Below are 20,798 nucleotides of genomic sequence, written 5' to 3'. Positions count from 1 at the left end.
CCCCATCACACTCCCCCCGAAGGCGAGCGCCGGGGACCTTCAAAGCGTCCTGCCGAGCTCCCCGGGCACCGCGGCAGCAGCTGCTGGCTGCAGCATGCAGTTAAACCCCCGGGAGAGCAACTGATTTATGGAAGCGACACAAGTCCTCGTAATTACAGCGTTCCACCCAGGGTCTCTCCGTCATTGCAGGTTTCCAGGCCCAGCCTCTTTATTTAGTGCCCGCGGGTTTGCCCCACCAGAGAACGGCACGCAACATTCCCAAAAGAAAAAACTTGTGTTTGTTTCTGTGCTCCACGTAGCATCCAGTTTCTCAGAAGAGACGCGGATTGCGCACGTCCAGCTTTGTTTGTGCTCTTAAACTGCTGCATAAGTATTTACCTCCTGGCCCAATTCCAGCCGCCGCGAACGCTGCAGCCTCACAGCCCGCGCTGCGCTCGCAGCCGCCGGAGCCTGCTGAAGTCCCGTCTCCCTGAAGGCAACTTCTGGGATACAGGGAGCCCCTGCACTTGAAATACAAGTACTGCCAGATGCTGCCAAAAAACAGCAAAAAAAGAGGTACAGGTTGTCAAAACCCCTTTTAAACGTATGATGATAATCTCTAGAAAAACTGGCATTAAACAGAGATACCCAGAAAAGTCTGCCTACGTGCAGTATCAGGAAGGATTTTTTTTGAGCAAATGCATTCCGAGGAGCATTTAAATGGTCCATCGCCGGGTGAAACAAACTGCGGACGGCCTCAGGCAGACGCAGGGTTAAAGAGCTGACCCGTTTTCAGTGCAGCAATAGGGCAGAGAGCAGGTCCACACATGGCAGGACCGCACGCCAAGCCACCCGCTGCCACCGAGGCAGGGCTGGGCGGTCACGGAGCCGCCTCTATTTACACACCCGGGAGAGACAAACAAAGAGAACGGCGATGCAGCATCAGCAAACCAGCCGCTGACGAGGCCGGGGCTCCCGGGGGAGCGCAGCCCTCTCCCCCGCCACAGCCGTGCCGCGGGGCACCCCGAGGCCAGCCGGTACCGCCGGTGTCCCCACGCCAGCCCGCTCCTCCGTGCGCAGCGTGGAGCAGAGCCCTTCCCGTTCTCCCCGTCTTAGCAGTGCCTTCCAAGCCAGATTGTCACGCTGCAAACCTGCGCTCCGCTGCCTACGTGCAAGACAAATGAGCCCAAGCTGCCACCCAGACGGATCGCTTTATTTACCAGCCCCTTCCCCACAACGCTCCTCGCGCATCTGCGTCGCGGGCAGAACGCAGACGTGTGTTTTTCCCTGCGAGAGCTCGGGCAGGTCTGAGCAGAACATCCCCTTGCTCGCACACAAAACTCACTCCGTGTTTACGCCGCAGCCCGGCTCAGCACGGCCTCAGCGGGAGCGCTCGCTGCGCTCGAGAGGGCCTTTCTCCGGCCTGCCACACACGGGGCTGTTCGATGTTGGCAGACACGGAGGCTACAGCTGCGACCGCCTCTCGCCCAGCCCGCCGGCCCTCCTCGCCTCGGCCGGGCTGCAGCCCGACGCCGGCTCTGAACACCTCCCACAGCTCCAGCGGGAAGTTATCCTTTCTAAACTGCCGCGCGACATTGCTCTGCGCCGTTAGCCAGATGCTGCGTTCCGCCCCAGCGCTGGCCGCTCTCGGTACCAGCTGAAATCCTTCCTCAGCTCTCTCCCGACTTCACAGCGGCGTTATGAAGTTTAATTAACTGTAACGCATCGAGATCGGATAAAGAAGGTGCCACAGAAATGCACAGATTCCTCTCGAGTTACCGGCTTGGCGTAAACCGAGTCCAAGCTGTTCCCATCACCCCGCTTAGCGCCGGCAGCCGAGCCATCACCGCACGCTCCACGGCACGCTCCAGGTCGCGGGGTGCCACCACGGCGGCGACGCGGCCCTCGCACCCGGCAGCCCGGACAGGAGCCACGACGGCAGCGCCCTGCAACCGCCGCCAGCCGCTCCTGCCACGACGCTCGCTTTCCCTTCCAAGCCTACCGCAGCTCCCAAATCGATAGCTTGGAAAAGGTGGGGGGAAGCAGCGAGAAAAACCCCGAGTTCTTCAGCCTGAAGGAAATTTTGCCTAAAGCAGGAGGTCTGGGATTTTATCCTGTAATTCACAACAGAGCACCAGGACCACCAGAGAGTTATCTCCTGCTAACAGCACCGCGAGCGCAGTTCACACCGTGTGGTGCTGGTGGAAAACCCCCATGGTGTGGGTCAGGCGCAGCCCTGTTCACTCAGCATCCGAGCCTGCTTTTGTTTCTCCTCAGCTGCTTCGATATTCTACACCGCGCCGCTGTGCCCATTAGCTGGGCGGTGATTAACAGGCTTACCCTGTCAGAGCATCGCCCCAGCCTTCAGCTAAAAACAGCTCTTAAAAAAAAAAAAAAGGCATTGGAAACGTGAGGCGAGGTACTAAGAGTCAGACGGCACAACAAAGAACAAAGGCTGCTGCCCTGCAACAGGGCTTTATTTTTAATTCAGGTGCCTTTAAGCGACAGCATCTGCAGGTCCAACGGGTGGGCAGCTCGCTACACATCGACCTACACCAGACATGCGTTCCCCAAAAAGCACCTTGCAACAGAACATCTGTAAAACTAGGAGGAGATCACCACAACTACACAAACATCTGGGCGGCTGACGCGAGGCGCGGGTGAGCGGTACCGAGGCGACGCGAGCGCTTCCCCGCTCCCCATGAAAGGCGCCGACGGCGATGGCTCGTGTCCATCGCTCCTGGCCGCCCTCAATGGGCGCTCCGGGCTGCAGGACGGCGGAATCCGGAGAACAGAGTCGCCCTTCAGGACTTCCGAAACCAGACAAAGGCGCCCTCAAGAAACAGTCATTCGCGCTGTCCGAGCTGGCCTTCGGGAGAGCCCCCGGCCCCCTTTGGGGGACACCGATCTCTCGAAGAGGGACAACGAGCTGAAAACGACACCGGCTTTCTCCCCCTGCGTCCTACCCGAAAGGGGGACTGGGGAAGACCGGGGGAAGCGTGTACAACACGCCTATGAATAAAGCTCTTTGTTCGGCCGAGCTGCCTGCTCCTTTATCCCCCCTTTTCCTATGAGTTAAATTCAACAGATCGCTCAATGGCCGCCTTGTTCTTCCCCAAACGTCCCGGGCAAATAATGCTCGCTTCTCTCGTCGCGCGAGCCAGTAAATGAAGCCTTGTGCCTCTCCAGTGACACACTGTAAATATAAAGTGGCATTAAGGAGGAATATTTTATCAAAGCCGGCAGACGCGAGCGGCAAGTCCCTCCTGCGGCTACTCGGCTCAGTGCAGGAGCGATGCAACCCCAGCGAGGTGGCACGCTGTGCTGGGGGGGGCTTCTGCAGCTTTGGGGGGGGGTCCTGCAGCCTTGGGGGCCTCCTGCAGCCTTGGGGGGGCTCCGGCAGCCCGGGGGGGGGTCCTGCAGCTTTGCCCACCCCCCCAAGGGTGCAGGAGCCTCCCCTGCTCCTGCAGCCTTTGGCGAGGGGCTCCTGCAGCCTTTGGGGGGGGGGGGGTTTCTGCAGCCTCGGAGGGGGCTCCTGCAGCCTTTGGGGAGGGGGCTCCTGCAGCCGGGCCACAGAGCTGGCCCCATGTCCCCCCACGTCCCCAGGGTCCCGCTCCGGGTGGCAGGAGGCCGGCGCGGCAGGAGGGCGGCTCGGGGAGCCCCGCTGAGCCGCGGCTAATTAACGCCCGCTTCATCGCAAGCCCCGCAGCCGGGCCATCGCCCCCGAGGGCGCCCGGGCTGGGTGGCAGCGGGGCGGGCGGCTTTGGGGTGCCCCCGCGGGAGCGCCCCGCAACTTGCACTCGATTCCAACAGGTTCCCCGCTCCCGCGGGCAGCGGCGCAGCATCCCCCCGCCGCAGCCGAGGAAAACACCGCGGGGGGAAGGAAGGAGGGGGCGCGCACGGCAATTACTTTTTAATTAGGAGGCCGCTCGATGAGCCCCCGGGCCGCGGGGAGAAGCCGCTTCCATGGTAACCGGCAGCCGGCTGCCCGCGCCGCCCCGACACGCGCGGGTGAGCCCCCCGCCGCTCCCCCGCCGCCGGGGTCCCCTCCCCGCCGCCGTTCATCCCCTCGCCCCCCCCGGCACGCCCCGAGCTCGCCGCGCCGCGGCCCCGGCGACGCTCCCCAGGACCACCGTCCCACTCGGGCGCCCCGAGGGTGGCGGGGGCAGCAGGGTGAGCCGCGGGCCCCGCCGTAGCCGCCCGAGCGGCTCTCCAGCCGTAACGCCCGGTCCCCCGAGGCCGTGCCCCCCCCACCCCGCCACCGGGCCGCCCCCCGCAGGCCCCGGCGTCGCCGCGGGGCGCCCCCCCGCGGGCGGGGCGGTCCGGGTCCGGCCGCGTCCTACCTCTGGGGATGATGGCGGCGGCGGAGAGGAGCAGCAGGAGGAGCGGGAGGAGGCCCGGGGCGGCGGCGGCGGGGCCGCGGGGCTGGGCGCGACCCGCCATCTCGGGCACCTGCTCGGCTCTGCCGCCGCGCCGGCACCTCGCCGGCGCGAGCCGCGCTAATGAGATGCGCACGCGTCAGCGCGGCGGGGGGCGGGGCGACGCGCAGGCCCCGCCCCCGCGCCAGGGGCCGGGGGCAAAGTGCTGGGCGCGGCGCGGGGCGAAGGGGCGCGGCGCGGGGGTCCCTCGGCGGGTGCGGGACCCCCCGGGGGGGGCCGAGGAGTCGGGGGCGCCCAGCGCGGCCGCACCCGCGCTCAGACCTGCAGAACCGCGGCTGGAGCAGAAATAATTTAAAAAAAAAAAAACACACCAAAAAAACCCAAAACAAACCACAAACCCCCCGTATATTTCGCACGGCCGCCTATCGCGACTCCCGCCGACGGCGCGACAGGCGGGGGGGCTGCGCTTTTCCCACGCCAGCACCCCCCGCTCGGGCTCGGGTCCCCCCCGCACCCCGCTCCCACCGGAGGCGGCACTGAGCCGGGGGCGCGGGGAGCCCAGCGAGCCCCCCCCGCGGCGGCACCGGGGGCTCCTCAGCCGCAGCCCCGCACAAATCAGCCCTTTCCGCAGATTTTCATCCGTGCGACGGTGTCGAGGGGGGGGTTACAGCGAGTGGGACAACAGGGAAACCACCGCCACGTCCAGGCACCGCGGGGTCCCTCCGGCCCCCCGGGAACGGCCCGTCCTCCCTCCCACCCCCCCACACACTGGGGGCCGCGCAGGGGACGCGGCGGGTGTCAGCTATTTCCGACGTTATTAATTAGGTTATGCCAGGCTGACCTGAGGCAGGTGAGCTGTCAGTTTGACTCCATCACCGCGGCTTCTGCCAAGCCTACAGTGAAAACCGCTCAGGGCAAGCGTTGAGTCACATCGCAGGGCTGGGAAGAGCCTTCACTCACCGCGTTGCAAAACCAGGCTGGTTTCACACCACCAGCTGCTCAGACCACCCAAAACGCTGCTCCTTGGGACGGGGTTTGGGGCATGCCCACCCCCTCGTACAACCCTCCACGCTACAACCTGGTAGGTCCCCGAGGATGGCACATAAACGTGCCAAACGCCCCTCCTTCCCGCTCACCAAGCGCCACGGACGCGGAGGTTTGGGCCACCATAATCATGGCACTCAGCCAGATTTATCCCCCAGGTTATAAGAAAGCATTTGTCTTCGCCTGCGACGCCAAATTCCCTTGTCTCCAGAAGGACTTGAGCGCTGGTAAACACCAGCTCAGGCTGGAGCAGCTCTGCGGAGCAGCTCGCCTGGGTCATTAGGCGCCCGGCTCTCCTGTTTGTCTGTTCCTAATTACACGGTTTAGACCCCTTTGTACGATATTGCGCATTATGACCCGCTGCGGCTCAGACATCAAATTGAAAGACAACCCGTATTAACTAAAAAGGTTTATAATAATTTAAGTATTCATAGGGTGCAGAACAATAAGTAGTAGGAAATACAATTTGCATAATAAATATCAATATCACAACAGCTAAAACAAACCATGACAAATTATCTGCTGCTAAATGACCAGGAGATTATAGAATGCAAATTGCAAATCCTGAACTCTAGGAAATGACTTCCCTAACCTCCTACGTCTCGTTCAGCAGACAAAAAGGGGCTCGAGATGGACTAAAACTGGCTACGTTCCTGCTGGAAACATCTTACTGCATTCCATTATGCATCAACTTTAATTTCAAGAGGAAAACGATTTCCTCTGTCCTGGAAGCTTAGCCTCAGATTATTTGTCACCCTGTGTTTAGCGGTTACGACACTGAAGCGCAGGGCCGCTGGCAGTGATTGAAGGCTGTGTTAAACCAAGCCGGAGGGAGCCAGGGACAGGGGCTACTACAGGAGTGGTGGGGGCAACGAGCGAGGGGGGGCTGAAAGCGCTGACCCAACCCGCAAATAGAGCTGACCTAATCACGGCATGACATGACAAGGTTGCTGCCCAAGCGACACATCCCGCTGACAAGCAGCCACTCATTTCTGAGGCTCGCCGTGAGCCGTCCCTCGAGGGAAGCCATCAGGAGATGCAGGATGCTGGAAAACCCCTCTGTGCCCACCCTGGCAGCGAGGCTGGTGGCTGGCTACGGCCCTCGGTGGCCCTTGGGTTTGGCAGTGCCTACAGCTGTCTCTGTGGCACGTGGCATCGGGGAGAAGAGAGCAGCCCGCGCCGGAGCCACACTCGTGGGACCGTGCTCTGGCCTCTGTGCTGCTGGGGCTGGGGGTTAAACGCCGCAGCACCCCGTAACCGAGCCCGCCCGAGGAGCGAGAGGCAGGCAGCGAGCTGGGGAGTCTGAGGCGCCCACGTGAAAGATCAAGTCTCCCCTTGTCTGCTCTCATCGGGGTTGGAGCGGCAGGAATTTCTCGCGGGAGCCTCGCCCGTGCCACTTGCGGGGATCCTTCAGCTGTGTCAGTCCTGCTCCCCCCCGCCGCCACCTAGCGCGTCTCGAAGAGCAGATGGCGATTTTGCATTTTAAACCCGATAATCAATTGTTTGTTAATTCAGCTTTTCAATCAGCAGCAGAAATGAACTTAAAGACGAGAACTCCAATCTGGGATACACTTGCAGCGACGGAGCCAAGCCCCACGGTTTAAACACGCTTACAGAGACAGACACGAGAAGAACAACAGAATCAGTTTGTACTGAACCTTCCCAGGACAGACCCTCTGGTCAGCGCGCTCTGGGGCACCCTAACGCATCAGGGCAGCGCTGGTCCTGCTGGTGCCACTGCTGGGAATGGCATCAGAGGAGACAGCATCACCCACCTTTTGGCTGATGGTACATAAGTGACACTGATGACATCTGTTGCAGGAGTTACAGTAGAAGCTGGTTGCAGACGGGTTTCCAAAACCAACGAGCAAATAGCAGTTCTTGGTTTCACAAAGACGGGCAAAGGGAGCCAGGGTTGCTCACTAGCCACCGTGGCTTGCCCCTCTGCCCTTTGTTCCCTAACCAAAGAAGGGAAAAGCTCTCCTAGAGCAGCCCAAGGTTTCCGCTCTAGAAAAGGACGAGGACACAGAACACGTTTAACTTTTGCGGGTGCTGTGGGGCTCTCCGTTCCTGCTCAGCTATTTGAGCTCAGATTAAAGGCGCTACCAAGACTGAGACCAAGAAGATTCCTCCACGAATGGCGGTGTGTGTTTGCTCCACGTATTCTGTCAAAAGAAATAAAGCAGTTGTCGATCTCGGGAGAAGCGCCGGCTCTGAAATTTCCAGAGAACTGCATGCCATTTTAGCCACACCATTCACACCGAAGCCAGCATGGGGCTAAACCCTGCATCGCTCTTTGAAAGTGGAGGAGCTTGTCAAAAGGAATCCGGAGAGGGAATAATCAAGTTACACCATTGCAGATTTAACGGCTCGCCTGAGAGACATTCCAGGCTGCGCTCCCCTCTGCCGGCCGGGCTCCCCGGCAGAGCCTCCAACACCTCCTCTTACCTGGCCCCAGCCTGCTGAACCCGCCGCAGGCTCTTTCAAGATCAGGTAAAAATGCAAAGCCTCATTTCCCATCCTCCACGTACTGTGACAAAGTTGCCATTTGCTACGCTCTCCCTCTATAAATTTAGGGCTTTAGTTACAGTACAAATAGCTCCCAATATATTTTATTTATCTGCCTTCCGCTGTGATGAACAATAAATTTGCTCAAAATTTTAAAGGGTGTAAAACAGATGCCAAAGCACCGTGCAGAGCTCCTGCTTGCCATCACCGCCGAGGAAAGGAGGAAGGCTTTGCCGTCCAGCCCCATGGACTGGGAGCCCTGCATGGTCGGCGCCACATCCCCCTCGTGCCGGAGCCTGGGCATGGGCACCTCCCCGCCATCCCCAGGTGCCCTGCAGAGGAAGGCTCCTGCTGCCAGCGCGCAGGTGCACCCTCTGACATGCCAAGACCGCTCGAGAGAGCACCAGTACCGCGCCCAACACATCGCACATCCCTCTCGACAACTGAAGTGATTCAGGAGGCACAGGCTGCTTTGAACTCCCAGTTCCCGAGCACGGCGCAGCGGCTGCAGCATCCCCGGCTGCAGCAGCATCCCCACCACAGCAGCAGCATCCCTGCCCACAGCAGCACCATCCCTGCCCACAGCAGCACCATCCCTGCCCGCACCAGCATCCCTGGCAGCCCAGGAGCCTGCCCACACTGCAGCCGAGGCAGCTGCAGCTCCGGTGCAGCGCAGGCACGAGCTGGACCGGCAGCGAGTGCATCCCGCAGGCTTCGGCGCAGCCCAGGGGCGCGTCTGGGTATTTTGGATTTGTACTGAAAAGGTGGTACGTTTCAAAGCTATTCGAACAAATACTGGTGCCAAATTAATAAGCAAAAGCAACATTTATCCGAGTGTCTCGTACGCTGGCTTTTATTCCCTTGGGCCAAACGCTGCAGGCACACACAAAGCCGAGCCGCGCTTGCAGAGAGCAATAATGCAGCCTTTGTGCAGCGAATAAGCTGGGCACCCCCCACAAATATGATATTTTCATTTGTAATGTACATTTCCTCCAACACCCACTGGATGTTTGCGTTCGATTTGTCTCTTTCCTGCTTGCGGGGGGGCTGGTTTTAGATTTTCATTTTTGTTTCGAGAGCTGAAAAAGATTAAATTTAATTATTTTTAAGCCACAAGTGTGACAATAAAACAAAAAAAAGTCTTTTGATTTTGGAGAAATCCTACTGAGGATCTGAAGGGCTGTCATCAGTGCGGCATCAGTCTTCATTATCTGATTCTTTTTTCAATTGGCAGAGCTTTACAGAGAACACCGCTCTTTCAACACGCTGATAAAGGGGTGTTTGAAATAAACAGAGAGAGTCCCCAGCCAGCGAATACCTCGGCGTGCTGCGGACTGCGACTCAACGCTAACTCCTGTGAACTCCTGCTTTTTATCTGCTAATAAAAAAGCCGCACTGATGGGATTTTTTGCTCGGCTTCAACCTTTGTTAAAAAAAAGAAATAACCAAAAAGCCCCCAAGGAACAACAGACACTGAAAGCATAAAAGTTGTCTCCATGAAGACGCCCGCGCCCGGGCACCGGGCTGGCGCGTGGGTACGAGGCAGCTGTGGCTGCATTATTTAGTGCCTGATAAGATGTATGCACAAAATACCGACCGGTTTTCTATCGTCTCCGCCAAGTACAAGCAGAAAGGTTAAGCTCCCAAGTCTGCTGAAACAAGATGAAATATTTTCAGATGGTTTTAAAGAACCCAGATTATTCCCCAGCGTAAGGATAAAGCACGAAACATCTAGCCAGTCTGGCTCCCCTGCCAGTCTAACCTTTTTACTGCTGGATAAAAAGGAGGAAGCTATAATTTAGATTTCTTTTATTTTTTTTTTAAACACAGATCCAATTGAGAAAGGAGAGGGACAAATCATTTGAGAGTCTTGCATCATCTTTCCTGCAGATGAGTCTCTAATGCACCCGCGCCATAAAACTCAGGAACTGTGCCCTCTGCATGTTGTTGTGACAAATTTCAAATCAAGAGGGTGCTTCAATTGGATTTATTGCAATGGGAAGACAAGAAATTGTAATCGTTATGAGCCAATGACACAGAGCCTTATAATAAGAGAATGAAGTATCATTCTAAATGTAAAGCAAATTAGATTACCGGGGTCAAACCCTTCTACGGAGGACATCATGTCTTCCGAGCGCCTCTTGCATTTGACATCCTCTTTTCAGGTTTCGCATTAGCATTTAAGTGGTTTTTTAATATGTTTAATATTCTTATAAGAGAAAAGTGCCTGCAAAAGTCAAGACACGGAGATCACGGGGAGGGGGGGGAGGTAAGAAATCAAAATAAGTGCCAGGGGAAACTGCCGCCCTGCCATAAGGAGACGGCTCCGGCGCTAATGGGGAGCTGCTGCGGGTATTTCACCCGCGATGCTCACGCTCTCCATCCCACGGCACAACCCGCGTTAGGCTCAGCACACAGGGTGGGCACACCCTGGGGCAGGTCTGGGCTTTAGGGTCTGATGGGAGGTGCCTAGGGCAGCTCCCACTGCTGCCAGCCCAGCCCACACGCTCCAGACAGGCCCCGTGGCAGGTTATTTGGGGTTTTTGGTGCCTCGTGGGTGTTGTCCAGCCCACCCGAAATCCCCCAAGCCCAGCTGGACGCCGGTGCCCAGGCTCCAGGGCAGCAGCCCATCACAGCGGTTCCTGGAAACACCCCAAAGACGCAGAGGCACCGATCACAGTGTCCCCAAGGCACCTCGCGAGGTTTGCCACCAGTCTCGTAGCAGCTGCTGCTCCTTGTCTCCACAAAGCGAACCTCTAAGGTCACTTCTCAGGACACCAGCAAATCCAGTGAGATGATCCCCTATAAATACACCGCTGCCACTAAAGGCCTGTTTTCACCCCCCGTACCTCGCTCGTACAGCCCTGGTTTGTTGTTCCCTTCAGCGTCTCCTTCACTAGGGACGCCGCAAGCTGCAAGAGGCAGCAAGTCCCAAACCTCAAAGTGGGGCTGAGACGATTAAACCGCCGTGGGTAAACACCTGAGCACACAATGCAAAACTTGGGCTGCTGCTCTGATTTAAGAGACTTCACGTCTTAATCATCTGTCAACACGGCATGTAACCGAGCCCGGTACAGAGGAGAGGGCTCCCAGAAGGGATACAAACATCGCACATGAAAGGAAAGCCTTACTTAGCCTAGAGGGAATTTCAAATTAGGTATAACATCACTTCAGCGTTCACTGTCAGGAGCGGTTAGGTTTTCCTTGACTTCTTTTGTAACAGTCGGGCTCGCCTTTGAAGCATCCACAAACATCTTCACCTTCAACTCACATTTGCCAGCTCCTGCTCACTTTTCGCACGGCGATGGCACTTAGAAGCCGCAGTCGGGGGCCGGGACCCCAGCTGCAGCAGAGGCTCTGCAGCAAGCAGGAGCTTACCCCTCGCTCGCCCCCAGAAGAGCTTCCCGTTGCTAAACAAAGCACGGGAGGCAGGTGAGCACAGAGGAGACGCCAAGACAAACAGTGCGGGTCGGAGGGAGACGTGGCCAGCCCCAGGCTGCCACGGTTTTGACAGCCTGGGACTGGAGCGGTCCAAAGTGCCTGTATCGCTGATCCAGAGTCACGCTCCGTTCCACCAGCCCCCTCGAACCAGAGCCACGCACCTCCGGCACGACTCGCAGGGCTACCTGTCCTCTCCAACCCGCCTGCCCTGCTTTTCCCTGAGAAGCACCCTTGTTTCTCATCACAAACAGCTACAAACCCTGGGCATCCAAGCGGGCTTGGAAGGGAGACAGCATTTGCTTACGGACAAATAATAAGCAGGAAAAATCCCCATGGGAACCTTCATCAAGGTGAAGTACAAAGAACTCGGGAGAGCGTTATCAAAAGGACCCCAACCCTTGCTGTCTTGAGCAAAGTGCTTTGCCTGCCTGGGGAACAAACACAGCCCGGCTGGGGCTTTGGGAGGGCAAACTGGGGCGGGTTCCTCTTCAAAGGGACGGTGGTCTTTGGACACACCAAAAGGATCGCTGGGCTTTCAGGGCGCCAGCGGGGATGCTGGAGACGACAGCGTTTATAGGTGTCAGAAAGCCCCGGGCACAGAGACCTGCTCCTCAGCATCCCGGCAGCATCCTTCTTCCCCTGCCTCGGGTCCCAGCAGCGCCTGAGCTCTGGGCATCGGGTCACGATGTCCCCAGCACGTACACACACACACACACGCACACACGGTGTTTTACATGTGCATCTTGGCCTAACGATCGCGGGGCTGCTGTAAGCGTGTCTCAACTTGCCGACAGCTCCAGAGCAAAACACAATTCGTTAACTCTACCCGAGTATTAGAGAACAAAGCTGGAACTCCCATACAATTATGTTTTATCTCAGAGCAAGGTGGAATCATTAGATATTAGTGAGGTGCAGTGGCATAAAAATGATGTGTTGGCGGGGGTTCATTACATTGTATTTTCAGAGCCAGGAAGATCAATGTGTTCATGCATCATGAATTAGTCTCATGCCTTCGTCTCCTCTGCTCTCCGGAAACCCAACATGATCTATCGCCAGCCATACATCATTGTTTCAGCGCCGCACATTAGCGGCAAAGCTTCACTTTCCACTCGTCAAGCTGACCAGCTGCATTTTTCTGCACGAGACGGAAAAATGCAGAGGAGGAGGAAGAGGGTCATTCCTGGGCCAGGCTTTGCGGTAAATTTCTACCCTTCAAACCTCTCCTTTTGCTGTAGATCCATCACTTTTATAATCTATGCCTGAACTCGCTCTCCTTGCTTATATCCAAAGCTGGGAAGAGCTCAGGGAAATTGGAAGCATAAATCCATTACGTGGTGTGGCCGAGTCCCCCCCTGCCAGCGCAGAGCTCTGCCTCCCTCGGTACATCCCGCTCGCCGGGACCCGTCTGGGCTCACGCCTGGAGCAAAGGGGTTCCCGTCCCTCGCTCTGACTGCAGAGATCCTTTTGTTCTCTCCCCTGCCGAGTCAGTAAGAAAACACCATTTTCCAAAGTGCCTGTCAGCGTGAGCCCTCTGGAAGAGCCACCGCTGCCCTTTGATCATCCTCCCTCCCTCACCCAGGCCAGGACGCCACCGCCTCCACCTTCCCCTGCAGCCTGCCTTCTCTCACCGCTGGCAGGGCTAAGCTCAGGCTGTCCCTCCTCACTCACCCTAGTTCCAGGCTCGAGCCTTCCCTTTGCCCCCAGCCGCTGAAGGGGCCGCCCCTGCACACCGCGATTGATTACGGAGACACAAACCGCGGAGGGGGCGGTTGCCAGGCTTCTCCCACCGACCGCCCCCGCGCTGCTCCCGAGTCGGCAGCAGCAGAGCAACCTGTGACCGTCACAGGCCTTTACCAGCCCCGGAGCACCTCCGAGATGCTCTTGTCCCCGTGTCACAGACAGGGCACGGAGCTGGAGACCAGCTCATCCAGTGCCCCGCAGACATTAAGACAACACAGCCCGTTGCACCTGCGTCTCCATCACTGAGTCGTTCCCTTCCCATGAGCATCCAACCTCTGCTCTCCTCAACTCCTCCCGCTTCTCTCCCGTGCCAAGACTGGAGGCTCTGATAAGGAACAATTTATTTGATGCAACACTGTCCTCCCCTTTTGAACACCGGCCACGATGCTCGTGGGGAAAGGAGGTGCCCTCTCCTGCGCACCGTAATAGTAGAGGAAAGGGCCCTTGCTGGGGTTTAACCGACACGCAGAGGCTGGACCAGCCCCGTAACGGGGCAGCTGCTGACAGCCTGCCGTCTGCTCCTCTCTAGAGCTGTTAACACCGCAGCAACACACAGTCCACAGGCTCCAGGAACCTGGGGACAGGCGCCGGGTCCCTGCTGTGCGGGTGTCCCCACCACACAGACCCACTCAGTGGGCACGTGCCTCCAGGCACACACCGGGCAAGGTGTTTTTATTCTGTTTTTTTTTTTTTATAACCATTGATCAGCAGCGTTTGAAACCTGCCAATGCTTCCCTGGTTACATGGCAGACGACCGCACGGACACAGGGCTAACGCTGCTCTTGCTCCTTGTTATTCACTAACGCTCACGAAGCAGCGGACAGTTGGCTGAGCTCTGCAGGGCAAATCGTTTCTTTCCCAGCCTCGGGTGCTTCTAAGGTGATGGTCCAGCTGCGCCTGGGGGTGAGGCCCCTCAGACCCCATTTGGGGTGGTAGGAACTCGGTCCCAGCACGGGCCAGCCAGTGCCCTTGCCGGGGCTATTGATGGCAGCGAGCAGGGAGCCTTTCAGTGCCTCTTTGTTGGTTTCCAACAATGGCTGTTGCCAGAGCTATTTTCGCTCCCTCTCCCCCGCTTTCCCCCTCTCTCTCCAGCGCTGGGGATTTTTTTTTTGTTAAATCAATGGGCTCAGATAGCATCGTTCTCAACGTGACCTTTCGAATACCAGCCGGAGCCAGGTCATCACAAATTGTGCTCTCCGCCCCCGCAGAACATGAAAGCCTTTTCAGTTCCGTCTGAAGGGCCGGGGCGAGCGCGGGCGGCTGTGTTTTGAGGACATCCACTTTGAGCCTGGCCCTGGCATTAACAATAACTGGTGGCTTCGTGCCCCGAGCGGCAGCATCCCCCCGATGTGACTGGCGGCATTATCTGCTGCATCCTGATTCTTGGCCACCCTATTTTTGCACTTTGAACAGCTGAAGCCCTGACATGTGAGAGGCAGCGCGGCTGCATGTGGAAATCCAGACAAACCTGACTTTGGAGAGCGGGGCGGCTCTGCCGGGGTCAGAGGAGCATCCCGCTGAACATGCCTCTTGGGAAGACGCAGCTTTGAAAATCTAGAAGCCTTTTTTTCTAGGGCCCATAACCAGGCAGGTATTTTGTGTGCTGGGGAGACCAGAAACCTCACTTTCTTGCCCTCCAGCGTATAATTCTCACACGCACCACTAAATTCCTGCATCCCCCACGACTGCAACCTCACACAGCACCATACAATGAATTACACAAGCCCAATGGCATCCGAGACTGTATGCCCCTAGTTTCCAGGTTAGAGACAAAAGTCCTCCTGCTCGACCTCACAGAAATTAAACCAGAAACCGTTTTCCTGCAGTGAAACCCAACGGGTCGGGATCAGAGCTCTGGAGCAGGAGCTGCTCCAGAGGAGCCGGTAGCGCGGGGCAGCACGTGACCGCGGTGGTCGGAGAGCAGCCAGGAGGGATGTAGGGGTCCACGTGCCCCTGAACAGCCCCGGCAGGACCCGAGGGGACGCTTCTTTCCTTAACGAACACCCAGATGTGATTACGCACGAGGGCAGGCAAACAGAACCTCGGAGCGCAAACAAGAGCCGGGTGCCTTTGGCAGAAGCTCGGCGGGGCACGTTCGGGGGACAGGGCAGGATGCGTAACTGCTCTCAGCAATACCTCAGTCCTTCTCTAGGCTCTCAGTGCTACGGCAGGTCAGCTCATCAGCACCCCAAAATTAATCCACAGACCAGAAAAGAGATGTAAGCTGTGCAACGGGAAACGCGTAGTACTGTATTGATGCAGCCTGGGAAGAGATGTTTGCTCTCCGCAGTCAGCATCCTGCTCCTCTTGTGGAAGAAATCTATCCTTCCACTCTGCCCAGAGTGATTTTTTTATTCCATTTTACTCAAAAAAATGCTTAGTATATCATTTTTACTCAAACCTAAGTATCTTCTAGCTTTTTCTTACGCAGAGCTTAAACGAGTACCTTGCTAATTACTTATTTGACCATTTGCTTATAATATCTGCAAACAGGTTTCAGTTTTCTCAGATTTTCTCATTATTGGGAATTATTCAAAAAGACAGTGTGTCACTACAAAAAAAATCAATGGCTTTGATCATATTTCCCTTGCAACTGTTCAATGTTTACAATTTAAGCTGTATTAAATTACAATTGACTTCAAAGGTCCGGGTCTTATCTGGGCTTATTTGCTTGGAGAATTGAGGAATCGCTCAGTTAAACCCAAGACTTGTCAGACTTGATACCAGCCGGCTGCTGATAAAGCAAACAAACATTTTCAAGGTAGGCAATGGGGAGAATAAAAGCTTTTCCTTGGCAGGATGGGCAGGTTGTGAGAGCATGGCCAGAGCCGGGCACTGGCGAGGAAGAGGTGGTGGGTGATGCTTCTCGGAGAGCTGTTCTCTCCCTTTGCCGGGCTGGGAGCCTGGCCACTGTGTGTATTTTATGTTAATGCCTGTGGCTGCCCTCCTGCCTCACAGCACCTTGCCTTCAAGCCTGACTCCTTGCAGGCCACCAAGCCAGGCTGAACTCCTGCCTTTGTTTTTCAGCACACCTCTTCAGCCTTTGTACGTGATTTTGCTCCCACTGCTGCAAGCGATGGAAGCGCCTGGGCTTTGCTTTCCTTCAGACATCCTTCCCAGCGCTGATTTTGACTGAAGGTTGGAGGAAACAAATCCCTTTTTCTCGGGCATTGTGTTAAAAATACCTCCACCTCCGCGAGGAGAGGCTGCCTATCCCTCCCCGGTATCCTTCTCTTTGAGGCCCTGGGCGCTGGTAGTTAAAAGGAACAAAAGGGTGAGCACAAATTGAAGGGACAGTGCTGCAAGCGAGCTAAATATAAGTGCCCCGGGAGCAGCATTTCCCAGTTCAGGAGCTGTTTGCTGCCGGCTTCCTCCTCCCCCCGACAAAGGGTGCCTTTCAGAAGCCTCCTGAGAAGTGCCAACAGGCGCTCGGAGCACACGGTCAAAGGGGACGAGATGGGGACCGCGACGTACAGTCGCTTTTTTCCCCAGCGCCTCAAACAAGCCTCATTTTACTGACCACGCCTGCGAACGCTGCTGCAGAGCCTTAACGAGCCTTAATGCAGGCCGGCCCTGGCAAACGAGAGGCGCCATTAGCAAACTCGGAGCTGGAGGGGTTTGAAGTGCCTTGGACTTTGCGTTTTATTTCAGCGCAAGATGTACCCGGGAGATCTATTGTGCCCATCAGGCGAGGCTGGGGGTGCAGAGGAAGGGTTAAGCGGTGCCCAGTGACACTGGCTGTAATCAGATTTCCACACTCTTTGGGCAGTTACGGTTCCTGAGCTCCTGCCTCAGGAGCAGGCACATCTCCCCAGCGCGGGCGGGACGCAGCTTTGGGTCCATTCCCAACGAGGCGACGGAGCCCGGCGTCAGCCCGCGCGGACCCCGGGGCAAGGCCAACGCTGTAATGGAAAACTCGGTGCCTCATCCCCATCGATCGCAGCGGGGATGGCGCAACAAGCTCGGGGCCGAGCCCGGGGATGCTCTGCCCAGCGCAGCCAGGAGCGTGCCCCCGCAGACAGAGTGTGGGTGGTGAGCCCAGCCCCTGCAGACAGCGCGTCTCGGAGGGAGCTGCTGCCCAGCCCCTTTCCTGAAGGCAGCAGTTTATAAGGAGTCTGAAATCCCCAAGTCATACACAAGCTACTGATATTTCTCCTTCCTCTCTCCTGGACAAAGAGCTCGCTGCAAAAGAGCAGTTCCTAAACACACATTTGTTACCCAGCGTGTTCACATCTCAGGCTCAGGGCCTCCGCCTGCAGGTCGAACCCCGCCGCCGAGGCACCGAGCGGGTGCCCTTGGTTCATTTAAGCCACTAACCCGGCAGCGACGAGCACCATCAGGTGCCTCCCGGGCGAGGGGCACTGCCCAAGCACCAGAGCACGGCTCGGATGAGGCAGGATTTGCAGCTGACGTCAGGATGGGGGCACACGTGAGGGTGCACGAGTCGCTGGCGACGCATCCCTGCTGTTAGTGCAATAAAGTACATAAGCCCTTATTTTTCTTAATTATTCCTGATATTTCACCTGTCATGTTGTCAGCTTCCTCTGAGAGCAACGATAAATAGCGCTTCTCATCTCACCTCCTTAGGGAAAGCTTGCTATTTATTCCTGTGATGGGCAAGACATCATGACTAATTAGGAAAAATGGGAGCCCGCTTGCACCCCAGCAGAAGCCTGCCATCCGCTCCTGCTCGCGGGGAGACCGGCGGCTTTCCTCCATGGACATCCCACAGCTGCTCCCAAGGCGTTTGTTCGCTGCAGCTTGGGAGAGGGAAAGGAGGGAGAAGGGGCTCCTTCATCCCGTGAGAGCCCTGTAGCCCAAGGCTTAAATAAGGGAGGCTGAAATTGTAGCACAACTCCATTTTCCATCAGGTAAGTGGTCACAAGCGGGCAGATGTGCTGTCAGACAGACCACGCAAGAGACAAGCTGGATTACCCAGGGACGTCCCCCTTGGCCCTGCTCACCCCCCACCGTGCTGGGTTAACTGGGAGAGTGCCAGCGCCCGGTACCCACCCAGCCTTGGAGCGGCGCCAGCTCGCATCCTCCCCCCTTTTTCTCACGATGATTTTCGGCTCAGCGCTGCTTCCCATATGCCACCAATATTCCCCATTCATAAAACCCTGCACCTCAGTCACATCCCTGCGGAGACACCGCTTACAGCAACAGGCAGGCATCAAGCCCTGTCTACCAAGTATTGCCCAGAAACCAGGAAGCCTCCAAGAGTCGTGAGAAATACAGAGATAACCTCCCGTGGCGTGCAGGCTGGCAGGAGGATGTCCTCTGCACCTCTGTCCTCCCCGAGCAAGCCAGGCCAGCAGCGGCGTGGGCCCCATTAAGGACCAGCCCCAGAGCATCCTGCCAGCAAAGCTCCTGGAGCCTCAAGGAGGAGGCAGCAGAAGGTGGGGAAACAGTTTCTTCCTTAGGAAGGGGGAGAAAAAGGGAAAAAATGGGCAAGATGTGAGCATCCAGAGACACTGTGCAGCTCAGCAGAGGCTGATGGAATTGCTGCTTGCAGATAGTTTCTTACAGTAGCCCGGGAAATTAAATTAAAGCTATTTACTCTGTATTTACAGCCTTACAAATAAATCTCAGAAAGCATTGTACTGAAAGAGGCAGAGGGAGGAGGAGAGGAAAAAAAAAAAAAAAGGCATTTTCTGGGCCAAATATAATAAACAAGGCCACAAACCTCCTCATGATTACTTATTAGCTAAGGGAAAAGGGAGCTGAGAGTTGGTACGCTTGGAATAACGCTACACAGAGCGGAGGAGAGCAGCATTTCGTCCTCATTTGCAGGTAACAAGGAAGAAAAAAGCAAAATGTTCTTTTTTATGTAAGGAAAGAGCTCTCCTGAGCCTGCATCTGCAGCCTGTATTGGCACTGCTACCTTCATTTTAAGCGAGTGCCGTGGGTCAATGGGAGCCCTTTCAAGCTCTAACTGCATGATCTGCCCAGCCTGTAGCGGGAGGCCGGTGGGCTTTGTTTGATATTTTTTTTGTTTAAGCGGCTGATTGAGTTCTCTGTTTTGTTTGGTGCGCGGCGCACAATGCAGCCCGGCGCATTAGTCAGGAAAATCAATAGCTGCTTCGGAGGGGAAATTCAGCGGTGAACGCGGGGACCGAGCGCAGAGGCACGGGAGAGGAGCGGGGATGGCAGGAGGAGAGCTGCGAGGGCAGGGGGCTGGGGCAGAGCCTGCGGGGAGCTGAGGCTGAGCCCGCGGCACTGGGACCCACAGCCCCCGCTCAAAGGCAGACGGACCCGTTCCCCTGGACCCAAACCCACAGCTTGAGGACTCGGGAGCGCGTTTCGCACCTTCAAGGTGTGAGTTTGGCATGCAAGCATCCATCTTAAGTTATTTTAAGTTGAGTTTAAGGCTTTAGGCTCCTGCTGGGTCAGATCTGCGAGCCCTGCTCCAAAGGCAGGGCTGTTTCTACTCATTCACACACACCGAAGCCGAAGGACAGTAGTTTTTGAAAGCTCAAGCCCCCTGAGCCTCCCCACGCTTGCGGTCGCACTGCAGTATGGTGTTTCTTCCCGGACAGAGGTGGACACTGATGGTCACCAGCCCGGAGGCAGCGAGCCTACGCAACGCTTGGCCTCGGTACGCGCTGCGTCGCAGTCTGTTCTGCAAGGGGGACAAAGACCGAGCCCCGACCACCCTATAGCCAGGAAACCGACGCACATACTCAGGCCATGAAGTAATGCGCTTTAAGGCACCCACCTGAACGTATAGCTCGTAAATGATTAGCCCTGGTCTAATGAAGCTCGGATTGGCTGGTGATGCATTAACCGAGGAACACACGGCCTCCCTGACTCCAAACAGCTCCTTCGCTCGCATTGCTGGGTCTCCCAGGAGAGCCGAGGTGAGAGCCCCTATTTCAAAGCCGCCCTTCCCAGGCTTTGTGTACAGAGGGGGTGACCCTGCAGGCGCAGCACAAGCTGTAAGGGGCCTCGATAACAGCCCAGGATTGTCCCCTCTCCAGCCTCAGAGCCTGTCCTGCCCGAAGCCGTACGCCAAGCTTGCCGGTGTTCGGTCCGGCAGAACTAACCCTGCCCCCCGCCTCTCAATACTCACGTCTGGATCAATGCAAACCAGGGGAGCCCCCTCCTCCTCTCCCCCCACCGCACCTGAACGCATCTAACACCACGTTCAGCACATACAGGACACAGGAGTGATGCCCATCCCATCTCCGGCAGCTGTGCAGCAAGAAGCCCCCCACGGCTCTGCTGCGAGCCGCGTCCCAAAAACCCAACTCTCCCCCTTTATTGTTCTGCACGAGTACAAACTCGGAGGTAAATCAATGGATTCCCAGCGCTCTGTTCCAGGCCGCTCACCATGCCCTGCTTTCCTTTGAGCTTTCCCTGCTCTGAAAAACAGAAATCGGACACATCTATAAAGATATTTTGGATGTTGTGTTTGGCAGCCCTGGATGTCTGCTTTTTTCTCGTCCTCCCTGATTGATACAGGGGTCTAAGAATAGTTTACGTGTGATACCGGTACCATTAATGATGCAGCAGGCGCTGCACAGGGAGATGTCCCCTCTGTAAGCCCGCACCTCGCTTGCTGCGGAGCGCGGGGCTCTCCGTGCGGGTGACGCGGGGGTTGTTGGTTAATCAGGCTGCCGTCTGCAGCGAGGCACTGATCCGATTTGGTGATAATTAGGCTCCAGTAGCTTTGTCTTCAGGCAACCGTGGCACAGCTGGGTCCTC

The 20,798-nt window shown here is 56.9% G+C and overlaps 1 protein-coding gene across 7 annotated transcripts in view; it reads right to left on the bottom strand.

Annotated features, from left to right (window-relative positions):
- The window catches only part of CADM1 (cell adhesion molecule 1), a 132,021-nt gene extending 127,568 nt beyond the window's left edge, over window positions 1–4,453 (bottom strand). For all 7 annotated transcript variants that reach the window (XM_068418118.1, XM_068418117.1, XM_068418119.1 and 4 more), the window contains exon 1: window positions 4,323–4,453. In XM_068418118.1, the coding sequence (XP_068274219.1) occupies window positions 4,323–4,422 (100 nt within the window). In that variant the 5' untranslated portion in view covers window positions 4,423–4,453. The remainder of the gene's footprint in view (window positions 1–4,322) is intronic.
- Window positions 4,454–20,798: the final 16,345 nt, after the last annotated feature.

The sequence above is a fragment of the Nyctibius grandis genome, chromosome 25, assembly GCF_013368605.1.
Source record: "Nyctibius grandis isolate bNycGra1 chromosome 25, bNycGra1.pri, whole genome shotgun sequence".
Taxonomy (NCBI): Eukaryota; Metazoa; Chordata; class Aves; order Nyctibiiformes; family Nyctibiidae; genus Nyctibius; species Nyctibius grandis.
The sequence above is the reverse complement of the archived record's forward strand: the minus strand, read 5'-3'. Positions and strand labels throughout refer to the sequence as shown.